Genomic DNA, 17930 nt, shown 5'->3' with positions numbered 1-17930 from the left:
TTAACGAACTAAATATGCATTTAAATAATTACTTTCTTTAAGGGCGTGCTGCCAGTCAATCAAGCTGGGAATTATTCCCCTTCAGCAATTTCCTCTCCCAGCCCTGCATGGCTCCTGCACCTGAGAGGGAGCTGATGGCTCTGAACCACCAGGCCCAGGTGGCCTCAGACCCTTGGGGATGTGTCCCCTCCACTGATGGGGAGTGCTCCAAATATTTTCCTTTGCCTCCCTACCTGAGGAAAGCTGTTCCAGGTCCTCCTGAGGCACAGCCCGAGTTTATTCATGGTGAATTTGTACCCATTTAGCCTCAGGCACTGCTCTTCTCTGCCTGGGGCACTCTCCCAAGGGTTTTGGGCAGTTTTCCCTGTTTACTCTGCCCCAGGCAGCGTCCAGCACATCCCCACCTGCCTCTCTCTCTCACTTGCTCCCAAATGAGCTCCAATCTTTAAGAAAATCCCATTACTTGCTCCTAAATACAGGTGATTTCAGCTTCCTACCCTCAAATACATTCTCTTTGCCACTGCACCAATCCATCATTCAGTCCCTCTTATCCACACTGCTCCTCTCCATCACCAACACACCCAGCAGCAACCTGGCAGGAGAATAATGAAAATACTCAATTATTTCTCTCCCAAACCCAGATCTGGTGGAACGTGGCCAGCACAGCCCCTCACTCCCCACCCACATCACATCCCCAGCACTAATCCCCTCCAGGTTTCTGTCTCAAACACAGGCTGGCAGGGAAGGTGACAAACAAACCAAGATATACACGAAATGAGCCTGATGCAAACCACTTTTGGAAAAAAAGCTGGAAACAGCACACAGGAGCCAGTTCCCCTCCAAGCCAAAGGGCAGAACCCCTGGGACACCCTGACCTACACCTCACCTCATTAGTGAGGGGAAGGAAACAAAACCTCCTGTTGAGTTGGGAGAGGAAAAGGTCAGAGATGAAACCATGAATGCTGCAGCCAGTCCTCCCCAACTTCTGAACTGGTTCCAAACATCTGGGCCAGACCCCTGCACATCTGGAGGGGAGGAGGCTCCCACTCCACACACTTCCATGGCTAGGAACATTGCAGTGAGTCCTTTCAATGACCCCTGAGCTGAAAATAACAATATCCACACACACTCACTGCTGCTGGGGACGTGTTTGTTCAAGCTGGAGCTCCGGGGATTACCCAGACCGAGCGATTTTCACCGCAGGCTTTTGCTAAGGGCATGAAACAGAAAATCCAGAGGGAAAAACTCCAGGGAGTTCTGGAAGCTGCTGGGTCTGTGTGCTGGCTCCAGATTTCCTGTCCCCTCACTGATGCAGCATCAGTGCTCCACAGTAGTCATTTCAGCTAATTGCTATCTACCATTAGCTGCAGAGTACTTACAAGGGATTCAATTCCACTGCATATTTGCTAATAAATCCCAAATGGCACTGAGGAAGACAGCTGTATTTAGCTGCCTTTACCCTCTTATTAGCAGTGCTGAATAAGACCCCATTTCAATGGGGAATGGCTCCAAGAAGCTGCGTCATTGTCAGAAATCCAAATTCAAACTCCCCACTGCCTGCTGGAAAGCAAAAGTCATCCAGCATTCCCCTGCTCACACAACCTCTGTGGCTTTGATCCTTGGGGAGGGGGGAGCAGAGGACAGATGGGAGTCATTTGCTGTTTTCAGAGCATTGGATGAAGCAGATTATGACTCTGAGTTGGTAGGTGCAGAAACTTCAACCTAAGGACTCCAAAATACTTTGCAGAGGTGGGAGGGCAGCAATTACCCCATTTTTCAAAAAGGCAGCTGAGGCTCTGGGGGAAAATTATGCCTTGCTGTGAGTCTACTGTAGGGAAGGGAAAGCAACCCAGGAGCTCCCAGAGCCTCTGCCAGGCCCTCCCTCCCTCCCTCCCAAGGGCCAAGGGGAATGAGGTGCAGCACCTCCCATCCAGGCAGGGATGCTCCCAGCTCAAACAACTGCTGAAAATGCCCAAAGAAAAGCCCCCAAAACTCCAGGAGCTGAAGAGATCCCTGACCTGCAGAAACCTGACCCACACCTGGGAGGTTTGGGCTCTCAGTAAACAATGCACTGGCAACAATTATCTTGAATCCATGACCCAAATGCTGCTCACAAATCCAGCTGGACCCACAGGAAGAACAGAGAGCACAAGGAAATTTTTCTGTGTCAGCTGAGCAGTGAAATTTCTAACAGGCAGTGAGCACAAATTTAAGTCATTGTGCTCCAAAATTACTCAAGTATCAAAGGACTACCGTGGATGTAATTAACTTCCAGCACTTGAAAATGCTCAGACGAGATTAAGGTGCAAATGTGAATTTCATCTCAGCCTGGTTAACAGTTTCACTTGATAGCCAGTTTCAAAGCACTTAAATTATAAGATGCAAATACTTTGCAGGGTCTGAGGAAGTGATGATTAAGGAGATATCAATTTGAAAATTAATTCATTAAAACATATTCTGACTCCCAAATGGGAAAAAAAATTATTATGAATCCACCAAGTGTATGAACTGATCAAATCCTCTGAAGGAGAACTGTGCAGGAGAACTCACTTTCAAGAAGAGTGAGAACAAAATGAGCCTGTAACACAATTTCTTTGCTCATCAGCAGGGCATAAACCAACCAGTAGCAACCATGTGAGAAAAACAGAAATAAATGTAGAGGCCAGGAGCATCAGCCTGCCAAACACAAGTGGAATCATGATGCTGATGCCTGAGGATGCTCTTTCCTTCCCAGGAACACAAGACCCAGCAGTTTGGGTTGTTCCTGCAGCACCTGACCCCTGAAATGTGCCCTGCAGAGCACCAGCAAACCAGCACCTGCAACAGGACGGGGTTTTAGACATTTCTATTTTGTCACAGAGGAGGCTTGGAATGAACTCAGCACAACGAATGAAGCTTCCTGAGTTTTCCAAGGGTATTTTGCTTTCTTGTACAACACTAGCACCTTCAATGAGGTTAATCCATCACACTGCCATTGAACAGCACTCTGGGGATGGTTTCAGCAGCAGTGAAGTGCTGTTTCCTTCAGTCACTTCCAGAAGCCAGAGAGCAGGAGAGGACATGCAGGCTGAGAGGCTTTTCATGACTTACTTTGGCAATTGGGTCAACACACCTCTCACTAAAATATGTGCTGTGATTTAAACAAACATACTGCAGAATCCAGCAGGTTACAATTACCATATACATTAGAAAAAATAAGTAATTGCCTTATGCACAGTCACACAATGAAAACAATCAATTTATTTGTTACCTGTTTTATTTATGCCATTCAGCTTCTATTTCCCACCAGTACAGAGGAGCTCATTCAGGTCAAACTTAACACTGAAAATGGGCAAGTCCTGGTTTGGGGGGGGTTCTTTCCAAATTCAAAAGAACCATAAATGAGAGATGTACAGACATCTCCTCAAAATTTCCCCCAGACACCCAGTGGGGGCTGAGCCAGGCCCCAAGGGAGCAGCCTGGATGCTGTCCTGGGATGGGAGAAGGGGCTGCCTGAGCCAGGGATGAGTCCCCATGGATCCAGCAGGGCAGGGGAGCAGCTCAGGACCAGAGCCAGGACAGCTTTGCCTGAGAACATCACAGCCTCCCCCAATTCCTGCCCCAGGGTCCTGCCACCCCCAGCTGCTGGCAGGGTCAAGCTCAGCCCCACAAGTGGCACCAGCACAATCGTCCCAGTTGTTCTGGGCAGCTGCACAGGCTGTGTGAGGTTCCCTTTCCTGCACAACCTTCTCGAGTGAAAGCAAGGCTTGTTTTCCCACAGGCCCCAGTCTATTCTCCATTCAAGCAGCCTGGAAACCCCTCCAGCTGCAGCCCCCACTGCTCCTTCCTCTCTCAGCCTGCCAGTTGCTCCTGCCTGCAGCAGGAAAACAAAAGTGTATGGAAAAGGTGCTGCCAAGCCCCAGGAACAGCAGGGACTGCGTTGCAGCCAAGCCCAGGCAGCCAAAGGAGCCACCTCTGCCTGCCCCAGGTTCTTGCCCATGTCCCACCTCATCCCAAACCTCCTGCAGCAGCTGGAGGCTGCACACACTCCCCACGTGGTGCCTCCTTCCTGCCCACAGCCCCTGCACACCACAGGCCGTGCTCAGGGCAGTGGGATCGTCATCGTGATGCAGCAGAAAAGGAAACCACGACAAAGTTCACACCACAGCTTTTTCCACTGACTCCACAGCAGCCCGCAGCCAATGTGGTTCTGCTCCCTTCCTGTCTCATCTGCTTCCACCAGCCCCAAGCCAAGGGTTCCAGTCCAAGAGAGAGGAGCCTTTGGGATCCATCAGAGAACTCACACCCTGAGCCTGGGCCATGCAGGCTTTGAGCCAGGGAGGTGCTGAGCCATCCCAGCTCACCAGGAGAATGCTAAGGATGCTCTGCAGCACCTGCACCTGAAAGGGGTTGGGATGGGACCTTAGTGACAGAGCCAGCACCAACCTGGCCCTTGTACTTCCTGCAGAGCTCTCTGAAGAGCAAATAGCAGGAACCAGACAAATCCAGTGAATCCAAACATGCAGCAACTTCTTTTTCAAATGACCATCTGGTGAAGCCTGTGAGGAGGGTGAAATCAAGCCAGAGCACGCCAGGGAGAGCCTGAGATAGTCCCTCCCTCAGTGATTACAGTCCTGAGTGCCCAGACCAGAGGGATTCACAAAGGTGGCTCTCCCAGGTCACACAGGGTCCTGAAGCACTGCCAGCCACCAGGACAGACTGCTGTAGCAAAGCTGCAGCACAGCAGATTGCACCAATTTGACATTGTTTTTCTGCAGCTGTCTCCTGCTCAGAGGGCTGTTTAAAGCATTGTTGTGCTCTCCCTGAAAATTCCAGGGGTGCCAAAAATCAGGCATCAGCCCAGAGACACTCATGGGTTTAAAAGGCCAACAGAACAAGAGCTCACACTGGACACTGCCCTTCCCTGTGGCTGTTACGCAGTCACAGGGCATCCCTCCAGATTTTGTAAAGATAATTCCACATCTGTCTGAAAAACAAGGGAAGAGGCTCCCCAGGAGCTCAGATATCAGCCAGGTGTCCACTGCAAGCCTTGCCAGCATCTCCAAAACTGCTCCTCCAGCTCCTCAGTGCAAACCCAAACCCAGCAGAGCAGCACCAGAAGTACTTCAGGGCACTCTGTGGCACTGTGGAAAAATCTCTGCATCCCACCAGTTTATGTGCAAGCCCCCAAATCCAAGCATGGCAGCAGTCCCAGAAAGGCATGTGGTCCCACACAAGGTGAGAATTCCACCCTGTTTGCTCCTCAGAGAGCAGCCCCGCTGTCTGGCACTGTGCTGGGTGTCTGCTGCCTCTCAGGGAACCCTCCAGCACCCTGCAAGCTGCTTTCACTGCTTCCACAGCACTGTGGGACTGAGTCCTCCACCACATCCCCCCAGATTTTTAGCACTTCTGTCCCAGTATGGCTCCGTGGAAAACATCTCCCCTGGAAACGTTTCCGTGCAAATCCAGCACAGGGAGGATCCTGCTCCTCCCCACACGCATCAGTTTGGCTCTGACACTGTGGCACAGTGCAGTTCAATCACAGCTGTAAACAGCAGCAAACACACACTTTGAGGAGAGTTTGTCATGTACATCACATCCTTTATGTGTGAAGTGGGCTCTGGTCCTGTTCTTCCACAGGAGGAGTTTGTACCAACATCATGTTTCTTGGAAAGCCTTCCCAAATTAAGCCAGAATTTTCCTCTCCACAGACCTATTTTGGGTTTAATTTAGATCCTTCTTGGAATCTCACAGGTACTGCAATGAGTTTACAGACCACAGGCTGCTGGAGCTCTGGGAGAATTCCCTGCTCCCCTCCTGCCTCACACTGGTGAGAGAAGGGAGGATCCAGCATCAGGCTCACACACATGCCCAAATCCAGGGAGCCCATTTATCCTGACAACTGAATTATGCATGTCTGCAGAAAATCTCTGCTCCTGCACAGAGACATCATCATCACCCAGCAGTGAAAAAAACACATGGCACAGCACCAGGCTGCATGGAAAACGTGCTTCAGGAGCAAGGACAGGGAGGAGACAGCTGACAAGACAGCTCTTACCTTAACCCCTAAGGGTGGTGGGCTGGGGGAGCTGCTGCCATGCACGAGCAGCTCTGTTTCCACAGGGATTTCGTGTGCTGGAGGAGCCTGCCTGTTCTAATCCAGGGCATTCCAGAGCTGCTGCATTTGTGCTGCACAAACAGCCTCCACGAACCTCCCAGGAGCAGTTCCATCCACCAACACACATGGCTTTAATTGGGGATGGGGTTTTTTTTTTTCCACTTCCATTGCAGTCACATGTTGGGAGCTGTTACTTTTCTCTCCTCTGTGTGTATCTGGATGGCTGCATCCTCACTCTCATCCTCACTGAGCCATGCCAGCCTCAGGCAAGCAGCTCCGAGAGCGTCAGCCTCGACAAATGACTCAGTTCTGTCTGGAGCCAGCACTGCAAAACGTCTGCTGCCTTCCCTTCCCGAGCTGCTGCTCACACAGCTGCCCTGGGCAGCTGAGCTCTGCCCCCAGCACGTGGCCTTGGAGCTCCACAGAGCAGAGCTGGAGCCCCCAGAAAACCTGGGGGGAATTCCTGAGTCACACCGGGGGAACCTCAGCCAGGGCCATTCAGGAAGGGATTTCCACCACCACAGGGAATCACTTTGCTCAGTGCAGGGAACACAACATTTTTCTCTGCTCGCTCCTCATCCTTAGGTGACAAATCCGCTGCTGGCTCCCTCTGCAAAGTGGTCACTCACTGGCACAGCTGGTGACAACCTTCTGCCAAAACCACTGGTGCCAAAGGATGGTTTTATTGAAGAGAACATCTAGCAGAGTGAGTTTTTCTTTTCTTCAGAACAGCAGAGGAAAATGTGAGTATTTTCAGGCATTTCATTATTAACTCCCCAAACACCTGAGCTCCCTTCAGAAGCTCCCCATGGACCAGGATCTCCTCAGAGCCTGTGGTACCTGCTGGAACTCTCCCAGCAGGGCCCAGCAAAGGGACGAGCACACAGAAAACAGCAGCTCTCCCTTCTCCCCTGGCTTTACCCAGGAAGGCACCGAACCACAGACTTCCATCAGCCAAGCAGTTCGTGCTCGGAGTTTCCTGGATTACTGCCCTGATGGAAGCAATTCATACCAGAGCTGGCCAAGGGCTGTGGCCTTAAAATTCTGGGCACATGGCAGTGAATTCATATGTTTTATTATTTAGACTCATGCAGGAGCTCAGACACTCGGCTGAACTCGGAAGCCAGGAAATGCCTGGAGGTACACGGGGAGTATCACAATTCCAGGACATTCAGCTGCTTTTATGGGTGTAAGTCTCCACTCAAGCACCATGAGATGTTGGCCCATGGGCTTCCCAAGCTGGAAATCACAAGGGCTTGTTTGTCAGGGGAAAAAGAGAACCACCCGTGGCTTAGGAAGCTCGATATTTCCATTTTCTAGTCGCTGGTGGTTTGTATTCCTGCCTTCATGCTGCAGCAGGCTTGGCTGATAAACAAGCTGAATCTGATGGCCTCTGTGTTTTGCAGCAAGATCCAATCTCCAGAGCATTTCCTCCATACAAATCTCTGCAGACAGCTGCTAAAAAAAGGGGCTGCTGCTGCTGCAGCACCAGCTGGGATATGGTGAGTGCACAAGGACAGTAAGGACAGGACCCTCCTCAAAGCCCTGGCAGCTCCTGCCCATCCCAAATCCTTCCTGCCCGACTGGAACTACAGATGTGTGCTTTTCTCCCTCCATCTTTCACCATACCCCAAAGGACAACCACCCCCACAGCAGGGTAGCTCCACTCACTCCCACAATTTAACTTGAAGGATTTTCTGACAGGGAACATTGCTCTGTGTCCCTCTCTCCTTTTTAAATTAACTGCTCTCTTCTCAAAGCCTGAGAGACGGGGAACTCGTGGAGTCACAGGTGCCCGAGCACTCAGGGCTGTTCTGCTTTCTTCAAGCCAGTCCCTGGGCTCTTCTCAGTGACCAGAGCCCAGGGCCACCCAGGCTGCTCCTTCTCCTGTGGTTTGCAGTGTTCCCTTTGCAAGGGACACCTTGTGAACAGGCAGAGCCTGGTCTTTAATTCACCAGCTGGTAACTTCCTCCTGAACAACTTTCTGCTCCCTGTTAGAACAGCAGAGCCACTGTAATTTCGTGTGACACCAGTGCTGCAGTGCCCAGCAGAGCTCAGTGAAGGACAAAGCCAAGGTCCCCAATCCACAATTAGCACAATTACCCTCACTCTGACCTGGGTAAGGAAGTGGTGAAGGAAAGGAGGGGGAGTCAGGACATTCAGCTCCCAGTTTTACCACCTCTGTTCTCTTTCACCCTGAAGGCTATACAATTTCCCACCCTTGAAAACAGGAACAATATTTCCCAGAAAAGCTGCAATAAAATACTGGTGTTTACCATGCACTCTGAAGCCCTGGAACGGATGCAACCCTGCCAGGATCCACTCAGCACCATCACACAAACCATGAATAACAGTAATTAACAAATAGCCCCAGAGAGAGGAGTATTAATCAGCACTTCCCAGCTCTCCTCAGGCATGAACGGATATTCCACAGATGGAGTGCACAAAGAGCCACCTCAACTCTGCAGTGTGGATCACAGAAGAAACTTCTCCCACAGCTAGCTAATTTGGGCTGAAGCTGCTCCAGAGCACAGAAAAAAAGCAGCAATTCACACCAAAGGGCCCAAGGAGGCACCACCAGGTACAGGTGAACACTCAAATGGCACCTGCTGTGACACCTCCCAGAGCCAATACAGCAAATACACTCTGCAAAACCACAGGAGTGTCAAGAAAGTCTGGGAAACAGAACTGGGAAGGCACTTGGCACAGCAAACCCTGTAAAACCCCCTAGAAAAACCCTGTTCTACCTGTAAATACACATTTGTGCAGGTCTGTTCACCAAGGCGTGGAGAAACTCCAGCACACACAAGGAGCCCTGTCCCAGCAGCAGAGGGGGGAACTCAGCACAAGTGTTCACTATTTGTGTTGCCCTATGGCAAAGCTGATCTCCTCGTGCTGAGTCTGCTGCAATCCTGTAAGAGAAGCCAATCCTCCCAGGGAGAGGCTGCAAATCTGCCCCAAATCCCAGCACAGATCAGCAGCTGGACCTGCAGCCACAGCACCCAGGGAAGGGATCCCTTTCTCAGGAGCCAGCTCTGCTCCCTGGCAGCCAGAAAGTGTGAGGAGAACAGAGCAGGGTGCCCAGGGCAGCCCTGTCAGCCCCTGTGTGCTCAGAGCAGCCTGCAGCAGTCACCTGTGCAGCTCAGAACTGACAGCTCCCAGCCCTGCCCATGCATTTTTAAAAGCAGCTTCCAAGACAAAACATCTGCTCCCAGGTGGAACATGAAATTGCTCTTACACTGAGCTATGTTATTGGTGTTTTCCCCATTTAAGTCCTTTTTCTTGGCCTTTCTCTTGCATTAGCCCCTAACTCCCGATGAGGAGCCCCTCTGGCTGCTCTGAAGGGTGGAAAAGCAAAGGAAAAGCTTGAGGGGAGTCAAGACAATCCAATATTCCTCTTCCAAAAATCCCTCCAGGGGTAGGAGCTGCACAGAGCTACAGATTCACAGCAGAAGGTGAAGCTTCTTTGGATGGATCCTGTCTAATCTCAGAGTCAGAAAGGAAACACCTGTGGTGCCAGTGCCTGCCATCCTCAGGCAAAATCCTCTTGCTGAAAGCAAACTGGGAATAGATTTTTAAGCTATTTACTCCTGCCCTGATGGTACTGAACAGACAGCAGCACTGCTTTCCACATCATTCATTCAGGGGTTTGCTGCTGCTCCAGTGTCCAGGGCCTTACAGAAGGTCCTCTTATCCCTTCCACTGAAATAAGGAAGAGCAGATATCAGTGAGGTGCTCCAGCAGATGCTTGTCCCCTCTTTTCCAAGTTTCAGTGGGACAGAGATCCCTCAGGCACTTCCAGGATCAGGCCATTGCATTGGTTTGGGTTTGGCTGCCCACTTTGAAGGCCCTCAGTCCCATGCCTCAGATTCAGTTCTAAGAAGAGCCTGTCTGTGCCCCTCTCCTAATGGAACAGAGGTCATGGCTATTGTCCTCAACCAGCCCTGTTAATTTTATCTCAGGAGAAGTGAGTTAAGTGACTTAAGTACAGAGCTGTGCTGCAAATTGCTCATTTAATATTGCCCTTGAAACTGCACTGTAATGATAATTTTTCACTTCCTTCCCTAGGCAGTTGCATAACATTGCTGGGCATTGTTTAGAGAGCTCCAAAGCTGAGGCAGCCGTGTCCCTTTCACCCTCTCCTCACCAAGCACTGACAAAGATGTTGACTTTCTGGTTGGGGGGAGGGTTTGGCTTTTTTTTCCTTTCATTCTATTAGCTTATTACATTAAACAACAGATGGACGTGACTCTGAATGCAAATAGCCTTCCAACAAAATTATTCCTACTTTCTTCAGCTTTCAGTGGAAAAAAAAAAAATCCCATTTATACCAGTTAAATCTAAGCCAATTAGAAAGTCAAATCTGTCAAATAACATTTAATTAAAAGTCTCTTTAGGGAGGGAGCAGCTTGGTCAATGAAAAGCTTTCCCACTGACAATATAAATAGCCCAGGCCCAGAATTCAACAGCCCCACTTTGTGGTTGGGACGCTCAGCCTGTGTGCCCAGACCAGGAGGAATTTGGGTTTCATGGCTTTGGTTGGCAAAGGATTTTACAAGAGGGAAGTGGAATTCTGGAAGCTGGGCTGGCTGATCAAAGGGGCACAGAGAGCAGGACTGGGATGGGAGGGATGGGACACAGCACCAGATACACCTGAGAGCAATTTGGACAGAAAGTTGCTCTTCAAGCAGAACAGCATCAAGAGTTAAGTAAGATCCCTCTCTCCACTTTCAGAAAGTTGCTGCTTGTGGCTTCTTGCAGCGTAAGACCTGACAGAGTTCAAACCTGCTCTTCGAGCAAGTCTGGGCACCACCTCGAGTGCAAAATCATGAGGCAGCAAGAAATCAACATACCACAACAGAAACACAGTTTGTGTTCTCCAGTACCAAAGTCTGATCTGCTGGAGAGGAGGCAAGAGAGCACGGAGGGGAAAACAGCAACGTGAGAGCTGGGGAGATGAGGCATGAGACAGAGCAGCATCTGCTCTGCAGAGAGCAGGGACAAAGTTGTGTCCTGGGATGTGCTAAAGCAGCACAGGTGAAGGGAGCCACATCGAGGAAGTCCCTGGATCCAGGACACAGGCCAGGCTCAGGGCAGGTGGCAGCAGGGTGGTCCTGCAGGACCCCCTGTCCCACCCCAGCACTGCCACCCCCTGCCTCGCTCCAGCTCCAAGCACGGAGAAGCAGAGGTGGGAATGTCACCCCTCAGGGCTCACCTGAGCCCTCCTGCTTTAACAGAACACACAGACACTCCACAGGTCTGAATCCAGGCAGGATCTTCCATCCTGATGAACTCTCTTTAACAAATTAAGCCATCCTGTCACTGCCAGCCCCTAAAACATCCCTTCCTATCTGCCTCCTGCAGATGCTCCCTCCAAGCCTGAGGCCTGGATCAATGAGGAGAGAAGTTGATCCCCCAGACTTTTACCAGCATTTCCAATTTTAAGCCTTTCTGCTTCTGGCTATGACTTTGCTCCTCCTCAAGGCATCACCAAGGCAAGGCTTTCCCCTGTGGTTTCATGTAATAGATCAGGGAAAAAATCCAATGTCTGGATCACTGAGCTGGAGGAGGGGAATGCCAAGGGAGCTGTGCAGCCTGTTCCTGTCACCAGAGTGGTCATGGTCCAGCTGCATTTGGCTCAAGAGAGGAAGAGCCAAAAAGGAGTTTAAAAATCACTCTTCTATAACAAATCAATTTCTCAGCTTTCATAACACGATTTCATCCTTTGGTATAACAGGCACTGCTTCCCCTAACTTTGAAAATAAGGGGCAGCAGATCCCTAACTGGCCACATCCTCCAGGAAAACAGGAATTAATCACACACAGGATTTTCCTGTGGCATAAGCAGCTCATGCTGTGGTATCAGCCAGAGCTCTGACAGGACCCACCACTCATGGAGCGAACAAAACTGCAGCACCAGTCACCATGATCCAAACACCAATCTCCTGCTTACAGGAACTCTTTCCAGTGTCCCTCCTCTCCTGCTGGCCACGAGCTCCTGGAAACACCTTCCCAGGAGAGAAGCATCCAGTGACCAACGCATCAGGCAGCTGGGCATGGAGCTCTGGGCAGCACAGCTCCCACCTGCCCCACAGCCAACATTCCAGGTGGGAAGGGTCACAGCTGCTTCCACACCCAGCTTGGTGTGATTATTAATATTTATCTCACAGGAAACTGGCTTTGAGGGGTGTCCTCAGGCCACAGCCAAGTCACAAACTGATTTGACTTCAACTGACTCGGTGACAAACTTGGAATAACCACAAACACGTGGCCAAGGCACAATGTGCTCTTTCTGCTCTGCCTGGCACAAACATCCCGTACAGGGCACAGGATTTGGGGATCAGGCATCCAGAGGGACTGCTCTCACCCAGGAGAGGCACAACAAGCAGCACCTGAACCAGTGAAGTCCAAGGCAGCACAGGAGAAGGCAGAGCATCAGCTCAGCTCCATTTACATGTGCACACAGACCAATCAACGCCCTGAGGACAAGAAGTGTTTGGATTGCAGCAGCACCTACAGGGCAGAGGCAAAGCAGGATCACTCTGTGCCAGGCACAAAGCACAGCCCTGTGCCACAGGAGACCAGGGACAGAGCTGCTCTCCCCACATCCCACGAGGTGAAAGACACAAGAACCAAAAAGGACACCCAAAATCCTGGGGAAACCTGCAAAGCCCCAGTCCCAGGTCTGCCCAGGAGGATCCCTCTCCCTGCTGAGGTGGACACTCCATGTCCTGCCTGGCTCCACTTTGGGATGCCCACACGACTCACCAGTGCTGAAAGTACAAGTGAGAAGTTCAGAATATCCAAGACAGAAGTCAACAAAGCCAACACTGCCTGCTAAGCTATCATGTAATTTTTGCTCAGGCCAGCTATTATGCAGCACAGCTATTTTAGAAATGTCTGTCCTGTTTTACATGTCCTTCTGCCTGGTGGAGAATGCCAACAGAAGAAAAATCAGAATCTTTCAGAAACCTCTGAACCAGCATTCAGAAATGTAATAAAACAATTTCAAGTTTAATCTGCAGAGTAAACAGAAACCAAATGGTCATTCCCAGCTTTCTGGTAGTGCACCTGAGCCCTTTCCCAATCCCACAGAGGAAGCTGATTGCACTTGGCCAAACCCAGCACTGCTGCTGGTGCTAATTTTCACCTCAGGCAGATACATTAAATACCACCTCTTGGAAAGAAAATAGCTGTTAGCCTTATATAAAGTCCAGATTCAAAAGTTGTGCGAGTTTACTTTACAAGAACTGGGGAAAACATCAAGTATTTCATGGTATTGCTGTCCCTTGGTTACATACAAAACAAAGAACAAATCCACCCCAGGAGTGAATTTTCACCCCAATTTGCTTTGCAAACCCCAGTTTACTCTGCCTCAACCACCAGGCTGAGCTGTGCCCTCTCTCTCTGCCTTCCATGTCAGAAGGCCAGCAATTTCTCCATCCCAGTTTTCCCATCAGAAGAGGAGGAAGGAGCCTCCTCTCTCAGAGCTCTGTGGTGCTCAGAGCTCTCTCTAATTGCCCGATGCACATTCAGGTCAGGTCCTCACCCTGGTGACACTAATGAGTGAGATGGGGACTGTTGTGACACAATCAAGGGAAGTTTGTAAACATCACAAAAGGCAGGAGTGCTTTGGAAAACAGAGACTGCAGGAGAGCAGAGAGCAAGGGAAGGGAAAGGTGTGCTTTTATCTGAGTTCTCAGGGCAGATTAATGCATTTCTGGACTGGCTGCAGCATTATCTAATGTTCTTTCTGTGTGGGATCGATAACATCTCCACGATGTCAGCGCAGGACAGCGAGGGTTTCCCCAGGACATGTCCATGTCTCCCTCCCAGAGCCAGAAATCTCCAGAGGGGCCTTTTAAAAGCAAGGGCCCAAATCCAGGGGAGCACTCTGGGCAATGGTGGACTTGTCTCCAGCATGAGCTTGTCACTGTCCACAGTCCAGGGGAACCACTGGATGGATTTGGTGCTTCCTACACCTTCAAAATCAGCCAGCCAGCACAAAAAGGCAGGTTAGAGCAGCTGCAGCAGTGGAGAAGAGCAGGACACCTGCTGCCAGCAGGTATTTCACAGCTCCTATAACCCCTATTTCTGCACAACAAGTCCTCAGAGGTTACACACAGCTGAATTAATGCACTTAAATTAATACCAGCCCAAAACCCCATGGAGGGTAAAGCAGTAACTCAGGCTCACACAGAACCTGGCCAGCTCAAATCTGAGGAGCACAATCAGAGAACTGGACAATTCCAACAAGGTCCAGCAGTGACCCCACACCAGGAGCTGACCCCACAGACACACCAGCCCTGCAGAGTCACAACTTCCAAAGCCCCGGACTTCCAACAAGTCCTGCCTGAAACTTCACAGTTCTGTGTAGCAAATGGCATCAGAAAGGTGAGCAAATGCAGACACAGAGCTGCACAGGGGCAGAAACACTCTCAGTTGTGGTGTATGACTGCTGTAGCAAAAGTTTTGACTCCAGTCTCTGTAAATAGAGATGTTTGGCCCAGTCAGCACTCGGATTATTTGCTGCCAGCACAACAGAGCACATGCCTTTGTTTAGGAGGGGTTGAATTTAGGCAACCACTAAAGGATGTAATAAAATGAATAAACACTTTCATTTTTGGTATGTTTCTCTCCACCTTGCCCTGTTTCCTAAAAGGAAAATACCTTCCCTAGCTCTCCTGCCTGCACAGGTGCCTTCTGCAGTTCTTACACCTTAATGAACGCTCTCAGGCAAAAATAAAACCCCACACATTAAGATTTCAGTAGCAATTACTGGATTTTTAGTCCCAGTAACCTGAGGTTCCACCCATCACACCAGACGGAGCCACTGGATTCACTCTCAAATTTCTGCACTGCAATAAAAGTGAAATTAAGGAAGAAACTAAGATACCACTTATTTTGCAGAGCAGTAGGGACAGAGGCTCCACCAGCACTTGCTTTCAAGGCCTAAAAAGCGCAGCAGAGACTTGTAAAACCACATGTCCTGCCAGAGCCACCCAGATAAGCCATAGGAAAATGCTTCCCATTTCTCTTCCCCAGCAGCTGGGAGCAGAGCTCATGTGCAGGCACACATTTGTGATCACATTTGTGATAAGCAGCCTCCCACTAAAATTCCCTTTGCAAGAGTGATCAAAATCTAGTCCCCAAAAAGTTTCCATGAAAAACAAAGAGAAAGAAAGAAGGCGGCTCTTAAATCCAGCAGGTTTCTCCCCAGCTCTAGCTGCCCCAGAGTAGGCAGGGCAATGGTATTAACTGCTGCCTCCTTTTTCCCTGGAGTTGCTCTACAGCACAACATAACCAAGAAACACCTGCTGCCCACCCTAATGAACCAACACTCATTAAAGCAGACAGCCCACTAGCTGCTGTGCTAATTACTGCAGAGCCTGCAAAGAGAACTGGTGAAAAGCTACTGTGTCCCATACACTTCAAGCATTCTTGGGCTTTTTTAGCCCTCTAGTCCAGCCACTGCATCACCTCCACTTCAGACTGCTAAAGGAGAAATAAAACACCACGGTGAACAGCGTGAACAACGCTGTAAGGCCTCAAAGTCACTCGTTTAGTCTTCTTTGGGTATAGCGTTTTCCAGTTTTGATCTAAATGAAGAGAATGAGCCTCGCCATGAACGCCAAACAACCCGGAGCTATTTCTTTCCCCCCCAGCCCTGTGTGAATTTCTGTAGCGCCCAGTTTTAAACCTGAGACTCGAAGTCTCTGCAGTGCGATCAGGAGCCTCCCATGCGAATGCCCAGCACCGAGGAGCTCCCAGCATCACCCTCCTCAGCCCAGGAGCCGCTCGCTGCAGGCCAGTGCCAAGGATCCCCCCGCCTCGGGGCATCGCCCACGAGCTGCCCCACGGAGGGAGCGCCGCGTCCTTCCCGGCTGCTCTCGCTCCGCTCCGGCCGCATCCCCACCCGTGCAACAGCTCCCGGCTCGCCGTGCCTGAGCGCTGCCTCCTCCCGTGCTCCCGGCGCTGGGCTGTCCCCAAGGACCGGGCTGTCCCCAAGGACCGGGCTGCCCCCGGGGCTCCGCGGGCTCGCAGCTCGGGGCCGGGCTGCCCCCGGCTCCGGGCTGCCCCCGGCTCCGCTCACCTGCAGTAGAAGCGGCGGGCGGCGGAGCCGGGGCTGTCCCCGCCGGGCGGGCTCGCCATGGGCGCCGGCCCCGCGGCGGGGAGCGGGCAGCGGAGTATGGCAGCGCCGGGAAGTGATGCACCGAGCAAAGAAACTCGCGGGCAGGCCCCTCCTCCGGCTGATGTCACCCGGCCTGCCTTCCCTCCTTCCCTCCCTCCCGCCGCGGGACGGGGAGTGCAGCCCCGGGCACGGCATCCCCCGGGCTGGCAGAGCCCCCCTGTCCCCCCGGGACATCCCCCGGGGACATCCCCGGTGGAGCCTCAGCGCTCACCTGGGAGCGGCCCCGGACACGCAGCGAGGTGCGGGCACCACACCTGCACGTTATGGCCGGGGGAGCAGCATCGCCGATTTCTGCCCAGCTGGAGCTGTGCAAAGCCATAATGAGTCTCGGTTTTGGCTTGGCCACAGCCCTTTTGTCTTCGAAAGTGTCTGCACCTGGAGGCAGCCAGGATGAGCAGCTGGGAGCAGGCAGGGGTGTGCCACAGCCACAGAGTAAAGTCTGGCTGCTCTCTTTGGTAGTGAGGAATCCCCCAGGAATAGGGATTTTCACTCCAGCCCACAGCAGTTTCTTTCAGTTAACTGTGTCCTGTTAGAACTTGGGGCCTTAAGTATTTATTTCCACTCAGACACCTAGAGAAGGATGCGGGTCATCTTCAAACACTACATCCAGCTCCCTCTGTTCTCCAAGGCTTGAGGTGCTCCTGGAAAAGTTGGGGAGCTGGTCACTCAGCTGAAACCTGCCTGAAAGTTAGGGCCACTTACCCAGCAACAGCAAATTAAACGTCATTATCATCACAGACCCACCTCCAAATAAGCACATCTATAAACTGTGACTTTCCCTGGGTTCCAGCAGATTGCTCTGCACACACAGAATCCTCTGGTCGGTGGGAATCCAGAGCCATGCTTGTTTACTGTCTCTTTCACCCTGGGGACCTGCTCAAAACCCCTCTCAGGAGTAAACCCAGATCCTGCTCAGGAAAGAACATCATCAATAACACCCCACTAGCAAACCACAAAAGCCTCTTTCCCAAGAGCTAATTGATTGGGCATTTAAATTTGAAACAAAACCCCATAAACAAACCTGTGTCTGTGTTTCAGCTTAGGAATAGTCTCAGTTCTGTAGATAAACCACAGCAGAGAAAGCTGAAACCATCCTGCTGAGAGCTGTCTCCTCACCCACAGAGGCGTGGTGCTGTCCTGGGTGCCTCATTATCCCAAATAAATGGAACCCCTCTGCACCCCTGAGTAACCAGCCACAGAATCCCCACTGGAAGGAGCAGGCTGGGACACTGTGCCTCACACCAGACAGTTTTTACCCAGGGTTGTGGTTTCACTGACAGCAGCAAACATCCTGGTGCAAAGCAGCTTTTCACAAGCCACAGAAACATGGGACTGCTCAGCCCTAGGAGATTTTGGCACTTCAGAGGGGGTGTTTGTCCTTGCCTCCCCCTCTTCCAGACAAGGACATGAGTGCATAAGATGAAACCCAGCCTGTGCTGCTGCCCTTTCTCAGCCCCAGGCACTGAGGATGCCAAGCTGAGCTGGGCCCCAGTGCTGGGCTGGCATTCAGCGAGTGTGGGAAGACAGAGGAATTGCCCTTTGGAGAAACAATGCTGGAAAGGAGAGCAGGGGAAAGGAGGGAGAAAGCCAGCTTCCAGTTTGGGCTCCAGCCAGTTCTCTGGTGTTCCACAGAGCTCTGGGC

At 51.2% G+C, this 17930-nt stretch overlaps 1 protein-coding gene and 1 long non-coding RNA gene across 2 annotated transcripts in view; one reads left to right on the top strand and one right to left on the bottom strand.

Moving 5' to 3' along the window:
* GPSM1 (G protein signaling modulator 1) overlaps positions 1-16270 on the bottom strand; it is a 63332-nt gene extending 47062 nt beyond the window's left edge. The window contains exon 1 of the mRNA XM_053961949.1: positions 16190-16270. Within this exon, the coding sequence (XP_053817924.1) occupies positions 16190-16248 (59 nt within the window). The 5' untranslated portion in view covers positions 16249-16270. The remainder of the gene's footprint in view (positions 1-16189) is intronic.
* Positions 13731-14682, top strand: LOC128798448 (uncharacterized). Its single transcript, XR_008434426.1, has 3 exons — positions 13731-13775; positions 14040-14161; positions 14252-14682. It is a non-coding gene; the product is annotated as an uncharacterized LOC128798448 (long non-coding RNA).
* Positions 16271-17930: the final 1660 nt, after the last annotated feature.

This window comes from Vidua chalybeata, chromosome 21 (assembly GCF_026979565.1).
Source record: "Vidua chalybeata isolate OUT-0048 chromosome 21, bVidCha1 merged haplotype, whole genome shotgun sequence".
Lineage (NCBI taxonomy): Eukaryota > Metazoa > Chordata > Aves > Passeriformes > Viduidae > Vidua > Vidua chalybeata.
This window is presented reverse-complemented; position numbering and strand designations above follow the sequence as displayed.